This window comes from Manis pentadactyla, chromosome 3, assembly GCF_030020395.1.
Source record: "Manis pentadactyla isolate mManPen7 chromosome 3, mManPen7.hap1, whole genome shotgun sequence".
Lineage (NCBI taxonomy): Eukaryota > Metazoa > Chordata > Mammalia > Pholidota > Manidae > Manis > Manis pentadactyla.
This window is the reverse complement of record NC_080021.1, coordinates 100,979,109-100,991,132: the sequence shown is the minus strand read 5'-3', so window position 1 is coordinate 100,991,132 and position 12,024 is coordinate 100,979,109. Positions and strand designations below refer to the sequence as shown.

Sequence of the window (12,024 nt, the reverse complement as noted above, 5' to 3'; positions counted from 1 at the left end):
TCCACATATTGCAAGACTGCATTTAAATGATGTCTGAAAGCAGGCAAAATCAACCAATAATGACACAAGTCAGAATAGTGGTTACTTTTGAAGGGAGGAAGATTTAAGCTGGGAAAAGGCATGAAAGAAACTTCTGGGATATTGCTAGAAATGGTATCTTGTTTTACGTCTTATGAATTATTACATGTATCAATAATCGTTTAGCTGTACAATCAGGATTAGTACACTTAAACACTACATTGCTGAGATTCAATTTTATTTCAAATTAAAAATAATTACCCTATTAAATGACTTTCACAATTACTTCCTCAGCAAATATCTTAATGTAGAAAGGTTTAGGTTTGTATATTTACCAGGGGTCAACCAACTATGGCCCACAGGCCAGCAGCCTCTTTCAAAAACGGAGTTTTATTAGAACACAGCCACTGACTGCTTTCGCACTACAAATGCAAGATTGAATAGGTGCAACAGAGACAAGTAAGTACAGAGCCAAAAATATTTACTACCTGATCCTTTACAAAAAAAGTCTGTCAACCCTGACTTAAACTTTGCATAATATATTTAAATATTCCCTTTTTAAGATAATTTAAACCAACTTCACCTAAAAATCAAGTAACAGGAGGGATAGTCAAGACAGCTTAGTAAATTGCTCAGTTAACTAAATCAAGAATTTCATAAAACTCGCAAGACAGGGGTGGCTTTGAGCTTATTAGTACCCATGAGGGGTTTAAGATGCAAATCAAAAACTGGCATTTTGTTTGGCCTTTACACAATGTTTTTAATTGGTGTCAATATTTTTAAAATAGGAGCATATACTTTTCCTTTTTAAAAATTTAAGATTTTTGGCATCTCCTTAAAAAAAAAAAAAAAAGATGCATGTACCACACTGGAACCATGGTCCTGCAATGATGTGCAGCAGCAGTAAGAAGCCCAGCATCAGCTGGCACTTCGGCACAGTGTTCGCACTGCCCACACAGTTCTTACTGCACAGCTGAGGCAAAAGGAAATACTGCTTCCAGTTGTGCCTATATGAAAAGTAGGAAAATAAGACAGACAGAGGGCCAGGTGTTTCCTAACACTCAGCTCACATGTTACCAGACTGCCATGGGCTTGAGTCTGCAACCTTAGGCTGAAGCAATGGCCTCTAGGAAAAATGGCAGAAAAGAACCTGAGAAGCCTAAAGACCAGAAAAGGCAACACCATTCTTATAAATATCAAGGAGTAGGGATCTCCCCCTTTACTTCTAAAGTGGCCCAACTTTTACCTTGGGGCAATTCTGCCTGTTAAAAAGCTTCTTTGTTCTATTTTTGCAACCTCTTATATGTCTTCATTTCAAAATAAAATGTTCTAAAAAAAGAAAAATTATTTTCCTTACATTGATTAGAAATGTGATTCTCTCCTACACCTTAACTGGTCCTTAACCAGATAGGACAAGTTTCATCCCTCCTCGCCCAGAAAGCTCTTCTGTTACCTACAGCTCTCTTGCTTGGATCCCCACCACAGTCTCCTTTCTCAAGGACTAGAAAAAGAGCAAGCCTTCACATCCCTTGTCTAGAGCATTCATTCAATCGGCAAATATTTATTGACAGCCTACCAGAGTCAGGTACCACTCTAGGCTCTAGAGATACAACATGAGAAAGAAAAACACCTTCACAAATAGATCTAAAGCATTTATTTACTGTTGTTGGGTTAAGCCACACCAAGGTTCTTACCTTGTGAAGCCTACACTAAAGCAGCATGTCTAATGATGCATCACAAGCTATGGTTACACTTTCCCGTGGCTACATCATACCACTAATTTTATCGCACTTAAAGTTCCACTCAGCTTCCTAATACTTTTCCAGATGCATTGCTCAGACTGCATGCTCAAGCACCTGAGTTATTAGATCATTTCTTGAAGGTCATCCTTGCAAATATATTTTTAGCATCTGCCCTTTACTTCGGTCTGCTAAGAAATTCTTTTCCACCTTAACACACACCTCCATCATCCCTTCCGTTTCTTGTTGTCTGTAAATATGATCAACAGACCTCTCAATATAGGCACCCAAATGTGTTATTAAAAAGTTGAACTAGACAGTGCTGAGGTCACTAGGTTCACTAAGGACCCCAGGACATGTCACTAGCATCCAGTCAAATAGACATGGATCCATTATTCAGTGTACTCCATGGCTTCCTTCATTCAACAAGCTATGAGTCCACCTGACTTATTATACTTATAGCTGTTCCCAAGAATATTACTGAATTTAGATCAAACACCTTCCAAAAGTTCAGATTTAGTAAGTTCACCAATTTTCCCTAATCACCTTGGGAAAATAGTTATTTTAAATGGGAAGGGAATAGTTAAAAAGGAAGAACAACAGGTCATGACATAGCATCCAAAATAAATCAGAAATCTTTAAAAATAAATACTAGGTATATTTTTTACAAGAAAATCAGTTTTGGGGGAGGTGGAAATCATGTCATTGTTCAAAAAAGAAGTGCTGTCTTTACATTTATGTAATTATATGAACTTTTATACACACTATGGCTTTGACCATGGCACAGCTGAACACAATGAGCAAATGTAACCACTGGAAAACTATTTTCTATTGTTAAAGCTAAACAACTTTTTTTTCAAAATGAAAGCCTTTTGCCTTCAAAACAGTCAGTCAGTGGTGGTTATTAAATAAATGGCAATGTCTTTCAATTTCCTCAAGTTTATTTGAACTCTATAAATTCTACAGTTCATATTAGGGGTCAGGTTGAAATCATATTTTAAAATGCTAATATACATGAATAAGGCATAAAGACTGACAAAGTAACCTTAACTGAACTACAAATAAAAAGATAATTAATGAATATGTAATGGCTGTTCTCTGGCACAATATCTGAAAGTACGTTGTGAATTTTACATTATAGGTAAACTCCCAGAATATCATCTAAAGCTTTAGAATTAACATTTGGCAAAAGCCATTATACAAACACAACCTGAGATTTTTGAAATTTGGCAAAAGCTAGATTACAGTTGACTTTTCTTCCACCAAGAGGAAAAGTTTAACCCAACAAGAGTACAAACAAGTTTATGTGAGGCACATATAACTTTAAGAAAATAAATTGTAAGTGCTTTAGACCTATTTGTAAAGAGAAGTGTTGTATACTAAAGATAACTAGATTCATTAAAGCCAAATTTTGACTATTCATACCTTTTCAGCTAAACAGATGTTAAATCTACCTTGAAAGCAACAAAACGGGATTTACTGCAAAGTACTCTAAATTTGTCATGCTACAGTGAACTCCTAAAACAAACCACAATAGTTTTATTTCAGTACTAAGTAATTAAAGCACAATGCTTCTCCCTGTCTTGCATCATATATGAAACCTAAAAGCTTTTTATCTTATTCAGTGACGGTATCTTAAATACAAATATTAATAAAGAGTAGACTTGCATCCTATGAAGCTCTGACCTGTTTGCTATAATTCTCCAGCTCTCAAAATTTAATTTGGGGATTGGAGTAGGTTAACCTAACAGAGCAATTTCTTTCCCTCCCAACTACTTACCTGAATATATTTCCGCTGTGTTTCATCATTCAAAACATGTGCAACATGCTTGGAAAAAATCTTTTCCCTACCAGTTCTGGCATGGATACCAACCATAGTGACACCAATGGGCCAAGGGGCATTTCCAATGGCCATCTGAAGATATGCATCATTAGCCTAAAAGAAAGTATAAGAAAAGATCAGAAAAGCAAAACTATTGCATCAGTCCAATTTGTAAAGTATCACACAGCCCTTTATGACACAATTTTCACCCATTGTTTGGGTATGTTGAAAATACTACCATTCCTGTTATTCAAATAAAAGAAATTAAATATGGGGTGACTGACGGCCCTGCCCAGGACCACAAATGCCCATGGAAAAACAGAAACCAAAGCTAATCCCTGTGAATAAAAAGATACACATTTCCTTGCAGCCTTTGTACACTGGAAATTAATACAATTCACATATGGAATTAACAGGCAGGTAATTTGATACACTGACAAATTCTAGTTTGGGTCTCCTTCAGACCTCATCTTCGCCTTAGGTGGTCATGTAGAAGCAAGAGGCGAATGAGTTTTTTATAATGAACCTGAAACAATATCCACTCCCTGTGCAGCAGGGCAAACTCTGAACCCAGTGGGCTCTGTGCACTGGGACTATGACACAGGGTCCACAGCAGAAGTATACACAAAGATTAAATATTGGCCCTTGAGTCGAGAGATCATTTCACTTTGGCCCCTCTAAACTTCCCACCTGCCAAGAACCTTAAAATAAAAACTACAAAATATAAAAACAGAAACCAATGCAGACAAACGGCTCTTTTTCTAAATCAACCCTGGTTATGAGAGGGAAAAAAGGGGCGAAAATAAAATAGAAAGCACTTCAATTCTAAAAGGCCCTGAGGGTTTCATAGAAGCTTACACAGCAGGGTTGCAGAGACTTTACTGTTAAAAATCAAACGTCTATGTAACTGATATGTAGAACTGATTGGAAAAACCATGGATATCATAGGATAGATGGAAGATCACTTCCACCCTGAAGATGAATTTGAATTTCCTCTGCTGGAGTTTATAGAACTTAATTTGAAAAGGGCACACAGCTGGACAGGAAAAAGATGGCAGCATGAGAAATGAGGCAGAAAACTCCTCCCAAAACAACAAATAACATGAAAATACAGCAAATACAACTAATCCTAAAAGAGTGACACAAAGACTGCAGAACAGACTGCCTATATCTGGGGAAAAAAGAAGACCTTACAGAAAAGGGTAAAGTAGCAAAGCCATGAGCCAGGAGGACCCAAGCCATCCCCCCACCCCAGTTCACAGGCAAGAGGAAGAGAAACGGAGTGGGGAGAGAGTAGAAGCCCAGGACTGCTAAACACCCAACCATGGAGATATGCTCCAGGAGCAGGAACCCACATTATATGGTACTCTGGAGATCAGTGGGATTGGAAAGCAAAGACAAACAGAACACTCAGAGAGAATGAAATTCCAGTTGCTTTTGAAGAACAGGTATGCACAACAGCCCCTCCAGAACAAAAGAAAGTCAGGCACTTCCCAATAGCAACAGGGGTGCTAGAGTGGCAAAGATTAGACAGAGCTCGCTGCTCAGAAGAAAGGGCAGGTGGACAAAACCTTCCCGGCATGCTCAACCCAGCAGGTTGGGAACTCTCAGGAGCTTCACAAGATCCATCCCCCTGGCTGGCAATGCAGCCCCTAGGACCCCGACTGCTTTATGCAGCCTGTCGCTCCTTCCTCCTGGCAAGCACCAGTCTGCACACCTGCTGCCCCAGTCATTGCGTCAGGCCAGCCAAAGGACGACCCCACCTATGGCACCTACAGGGGTGTAAGACAGAGGCTCCTCCCCACCCGCTAGGCCCACTGGACCTGGCAGTGGAGGCAGGCGCTACAGCAGGGAAGCAGGAAAGAGCTGCTTTCCTCCTAGCAGGTGCCAGTGCCGCTCACCTGCAACCCCTGCCATTGCTCCAGGTGCAAAGAAGCTACAGAGAGTAGAGCTTCTTGACACTAGAGGGTGCTGCCTACACAAGTTATTACAACATAGGTATCACTAAAAAAAAAATGAAACAACAAAAAATTTTGTACAAAAATAGAGCAGAAGTAGATTCAAGATGGCGGCATGAGAGATGAGACTGAGAACTCCCCCCAAAACCACGGATAGTGCGAAAATATAGTTAATGCAACTAACCCTAAAACAGCAACAGGAAAGAAGGCTGAACCAGACTGCATACAGACCTCACGAACAGAGCAGACCTCACAAAACACGGTAAGGTACCAAAGCCTTGACCTGGCAGGACCCAAGCCCTTCCCCCACCCCAGCTCACCAGCGGGAGGAAGAGAAACAGAGCGGGGAGGGGGTGGAAGCCTGGGACTGCTGAACACCTAGCCCTGGAGATCTGCTTTGCAAGCAGAAACCTAGATTGTGTGGTGCTCTGGAGGATGGGGAGCTGGGACAGGCAAAGTGCTTGAGAGACAGATTTCAGCCATTTGTGGAAGACAGGATCCACACCCGGCGGCTATGGGACAAGGGAAAGGCAGGTGGTCTGAGAGGCTTCCTAGCAGCAAGAGGACTGCTGAAGGGACAGGGTTTGCGCAGGTGAAGAGATAGGGGGACAAGGTTGTCTGGGCGCGCTCTGCCCAGCAGACTGGGAACTTTGAGGAGCTTCAGGCGCTCCATCCCCCTGGTGGGCTACTTGGCTCTGGGGACCCCAGCCTGCCAAGCCTTCCTCCCGGCCTGACGGCACCAGCTCGCAAACCGGCAGTGACAGTACTGGTGTCAGGCCAGTCAGAGGGAGGCCCTGCCTACAACAGCTATAGACACAAAGCACAGAGGCTTACACCTGTGTGCTTGGCCCACTGCCTCTGATACTGGAGACAGGCACCACAGATGGGAATCAGGAAACAGATTTTCCTCCCACCAGGCAACAGCTCTGCTCCCCTATGACCCCCCAACCTCACTCTAGGGGCTAAGCAGTTCCAGTGACTGGAGCTTCTGAGCACTAGAGGGCACCACACAGAAACATGAAATGACAAAATAACATAGTTTAGACCAAAATCTCACAAACCCCAGAAAAAGGGCCAAATGAAACTGAACTCACCAATCTTCCTCAAAGAGACTTCAAAATAAAAATCATAAACATTCTTATGGAGGTACAGAAAAATTTTCAAGAACTCAGGAACGAATTTAAGACAGATTCAATCATTAAGAAATTCCATATTTGAAATGAAACATACAATGAAGGAATTTAAAAGCAGATTAGATGTAGTAGAAGAGATATTAAATGGAATAGAAATTAGAGAAGAGGAATACAAAGAAGGTGAGGCACAGAGAGAAAAAAAGAATCTCTAAAAATGAAAGAATATTGAGAGAACTGTGTGACCAATCCAAACAGAACAATATTTACATTATAGGGGTACCAGAAGAAGAAAGGAGAGAAAAAGGGATAGAAAGTGTCATTGAGGAGGTAATTGCTGAAAACTTCCCCAATCTGGGGAAGGAAATAGTCTCTTAGGCCATGGAGGTGCACAGCTCTCCCAACACAAGGGACCCAAGGAAGACAGCAAGACACATAATAATTAAAATGGCAAAGATCAAGGATAAAGACAGACTTTTAAAAGCAGCTAGAGAAAGAAAAAGATCACCCACAAAGGAAAACCCATCAGGCTATCATCAGACTTCTCAACAGAAACCTTACAGGCCAGTAGGGAGTGGCATGACATAATTAATGCAATGAAGCTGAAGGGCCTTGAACCAAGAATACTCTACCTGGCAAGGTTACATTTAAATATGAAGGAGGGATTAAACAATTTTCAGATAAGCAAAAGCTGAGAGAATTTACCTCCCACAAACCACCTCTACAGTGCATTTTGGAGGGACTCCTATAGATGGAAGTATTCCTAAGGCTAAATAGATGTCACCCAAAGGATAGACAAAGAGTACAGAATATGATTCATAACATACAAAGAATGGAGGAGGAAGAAAAAGGAGGTAAAAAAGAATCTTTGAATATTTTTCTGTACCTCCCAAATGAACAATCTACACACACAGTTAATGAAACTAGAAAAGAAAGAACAAATGAGGACAAAAGTAAGTAGAAGAAGGGACATAATAAAGATTAAAGGAGAAATAAATAAAATTGAGAAGAATAAAACAACAGAAAATCTTTTGTGTTTGTAATAGCATACAAAGTAAGTTAAATTAAACTGTTAGATAGTAAGGGAATTACCCTTGAACCTTGGGTAACCACGAATCTAAAGGCTGCAATGGCAATAAGTACATACATATCCATAATCACCCTTACTGTAAATGGTCTGAATGTGCCAATCAAAAGATATAGAGTCACTGAATGGACAAAAAAACAAGATCCATCTATATGCTGCCTATAAGAGACTCATTTCAAACCCAAAAACATACACAGACTGAAAGTAAAGGGATGGAAAAAGATATTTCATATAACTAATAGGGAGAAAAAAGCGGGAGTTGCAGTACTTGTATCAGACAAAATAGACTTTAAATCAAAGAAAGTAACAAGAGACAAAGAAAGACATTACATAATGATAAAGGGGTCAGTCCAATCAGAGGATATAACTATTTAAATATCTATGCAACCAACACAGGATCACCTACATATGTGAAACAAATACTAACAGAATTAAAGGGAAAAATGGAATGCAATGCATTCATTTTAGGAGACTTCAACACACCACTCACTCCAAAGGACAGATCAACCAGACAGAAAATAAGTAAAGAGACAGATGCACTGAACAACATATTAGAACAGATGGACCTAACAGCCATCTACAGAACACTCCATCCAAAAGCAACAGGATACACATTCTTCTCAAGTGCACATGGAACATTTGCAAGAATAGATCATATACTAGGCCACAAAAAGAACCTCAGTAAATTCAAAAAGATTGAAATTGTACCAACCAGCTTCTCAGATCACAAAGGTATGAAACTAGAAATAAATTACACAAAGAAACTGAAAAGGCCCACAAACACATGGAGGCTTAATAATATGCTCCTAAATAACCAATGGATCAATGACCAAATAAAAACAGAGCTCAAGCAATATACGGAGACAAATGACAACAATAATTCAACACCGCAAAAATCTGTAGGACGCAGCCAAGGCTGTGCTAAGAGGGAAATATACTGCAATACAGGCCTACCTCAGGAAAGAAGAACAATCCCAAATGAACAATCTAAACACACAATTAATGAAAGTAGAAAAGGAAGAAGAAATGAGGCCCTAAGTCAGTAGAAAAGAGGGCCATAATAAAGATTAAAGTGGAAATAAATAAAATTGAGAAGAATAAAATAATAGAAAAAATCAGTGAAAGCAGGAGCTGGTTCTTCAAGAAAATAAACAAAATAGATAAACCCCTAGCCAGACTTATAAAGAAAAAAAGAGATTCTACACACATAAACAGAATCAGAAATGGGAAAGGAAAAATCACTACAGACAACACAGAAACACAAAGAATTATTAGATAATACTATGAAAAATTATATGCTAACAAAATGGATAACTTAGAAGAAATAGACAACTTTCTACAAAAATACAACCTTCCAAGACTGACCCAAGAAGAAACAGACAATATGAACAGATCAATTACCAGCAATGAAATTGAATTGGTAATCCAAAAATTTACCTAAGAACAAAACTCCTAGACCAGATAGCTTCACAGCTGAATTTTATCAAACATTTAGAGAAGACCTAATAACCATCCTCCTTAAAGTCTTCCAAAAAGTAGAAGAGGAGGGAATACTCCCAAACTCATTCTATGATGCCAGCATCATCTAATACCGAAACCAGGCAAAGACACCACAGAAAAGAAAATTACAAACCAATATCCCTGATGAACATAAATGAAAAAACACTCAACAAAATATTAGCAAACCAAATTCAAAAATACATCAAAAAGAATGTCCATCATTATCAAGTGGGATTTGTTCCATGGATGCAATGATGGTACAATATTAGAATACCCATCAATATCATACAGTATATCAACAAAAAGAAGGACAAATATCATATGATCATCTCCATAGATGCTGAAAAAGCATTGGACAAAATTCAACATTCGTTCATGATAGGAACTCTCAAAAAAATGGGTATAGAGGGCAAGTACATCAACATAACAAAGGCCATATATGACAAACCCACAGCCAGCATCATATTTCACAGCAAAGAGCTGAAAGCTTTTCCACTAAGATCGGGAACAAGACAAGAATGCCCACTCTCTCACCAGTTTTATTCAACATAGTAAAAGAGGTCCTAGCCACGGCAAAATGATAACACGTAGAAAGAAAAGGCATCCAGATGGGCAAGGAACAAGTTAAACTGTTACTATTTGCAGATGACATGATACTGTACATATAAAAAAACCCTAAGGAATCCACTCCAAAACTACTAGAACTAATATCTGAATTCAGCAAAGTTGCAGGATACAAAATTAATACACAGAATTCTGCTGCATTCCTGTATACTAACAATGAACTAGTAGAAAGGGAAATCAGAAAAACAATTCCATTTACAATTGCATCAGGAAGAATAAAATACCTAGGAATAAACCTAACCAAGGAAGCAAAAAGACCTATATCCTGAAAACTACAAGACACTCATAAGAGAAATTTAAAAAGACACCAATAAATGGAAATACATCCTATGCTCATAGATAGAATTAATATCATCAAAATGGCCAGCCTGCCTAAAGCAATCTATAGATTTAATTCAGTCCCTATCAAAACACCAACAACATTCTTCAAAACACTAGGACAAATAGTTCTAAAATTCATATGGAACCACAAAAGAACCCGACTAGCCAAAGCAATCCACAGAAGGAAGAATAAAAGCAGGGGGGATTACGTTTCCCAACTTCAAGATCTACTATAAAGCCACAGTAATCAAGACAGTTTGATACTGGCACAAGAACAGACCCATAGCTCAATGGAATAAAACAGAGAGTCTAGATAAAAACCCACACATATATGGCCAATTCATATACAATAAAGGAGCCATGCATATACAATGGAGAAATGACAGCCTCTTCAACAACTGGTGTTGGCAAAACTGGACAGCTACAGGTAAGAGAATGAAACTGGATTATTGTCTAACCCCATACACAAAAGTAAACTCAAAATGGATCAAAGACCTGAATATAAGTCATGAAACCATAAAACTCTTAGAAAAAAATATAGGCAAAAATCTCTTGGACATAAACATGAGCAACTTCTTCATGAACGTATCTCCCAGGCAAGGGAAACAAAAACAAAAATGAACAAATGGGACTATGTCAAACTAAAAAGCTTCTGTACAGCAAAGGACACCATCAGTTGAACAAAAAAGACTTTCTACAGTATGGGAGAATATATTCATAAATGACATATCCAGTAAGGGGTTGACATCCAAATTATACAAAGAGCTCATGCACCTCAACAAACAAAAAGCAAATAAGCCAATTAAAAAATGGGCAGAGGAGCTGAACAGACACTTCTCCAAAGAAGAAATTCAGATGGCTAACAGACACATGAAAAGATGCTCCACATCGCTAATCATCAGAGAAATGCAAATTAAAACCACAATGAGATATCACCTCACACCAGTTAGGATGGCCAACAACCAAATGACAAACAACAAATGTTGGTGAGGTTGTGGAGAAAAGGGAACCCTCCTACACTGCTGGTGGGAATGTAAACTAGTTCGACCATTGTGGAAAGCAGTATGGAGGTTCCTCAAAAAACTCAAAATAGAAATACCATTTGACCCAGGAATTCCACTCCTAGGAATTTACCCTAAGAATGCAGGAGCCCAGTTTGAGAAAGATATATGCACCCCTATGTTTGTCACAGCACTATTTACAATAGCCAAGACATGGAAGCAACCTAAATGTCCATCAGTAGATGAATGGATAAAGAAGATGTGGTACATATGCACAATGGAATATTACTCAGCCATAACAAGAAAACAAATCCTACCATTTGCAACAACATGGATGGAACTAGAGGGCATTATTCAGTGAAATAAGCCAGGCGGAGAAAGACAAGTATCAAATGATTTCACTAATCTGTGGAGTATAAGAACAAAGAAAAAACTGAAGGAACAAAACAGCAGCAGACTCACAGAACCCAAGAATGGACTAACAGTTACCAAAGGGAAAGGGACTGGGGAGGATGGGTGGGAAGGGAGGGATAAGGAGGAAAAAGGGACATTACAATTAGCACACATAATGTAGCGGGGGGGGGACACGGGAAAGGCAGTATATGGAGAGAAGACAAGTAATGATTCTATAGCATCTTACTACACTGATGGACAGTGACTGTAATAGGGTATGTGGGGGGGGACTTGATAATAGGGGAAGTCAAGTAACGATAATGTTGTTCAAGCAATTTTATATTAATAATATCAAAATTTTTTTAAAAAGACATATGCACCCCTGTTTATCACAGCACTACTTACAACAGCCAAGAAATGGAAGCAACCTA

At 39.0% G+C, this 12,024-nt stretch overlaps 1 protein-coding gene across 13 annotated transcripts in view; it reads right to left on the bottom strand.

Moving 5' to 3' along the window:
- The window catches only part of PRPF18 (pre-mRNA processing factor 18), a 78,031-nt gene that overhangs the window by 36,241 nt on the left and 29,766 nt on the right, over positions 1 to 12,024 (bottom strand). For all 13 annotated transcript variants that reach the window (XM_036908072.2, XM_057498218.1, XM_057498216.1 and 10 more), the window contains one exon: positions 3,538 to 3,693. In XM_036908072.2, the coding sequence (XP_036763967.1) occupies positions 3,538 to 3,693 (156 nt within the window). The remainder of the gene's footprint in view (positions 1 to 3,537; positions 3,694 to 12,024) is intronic.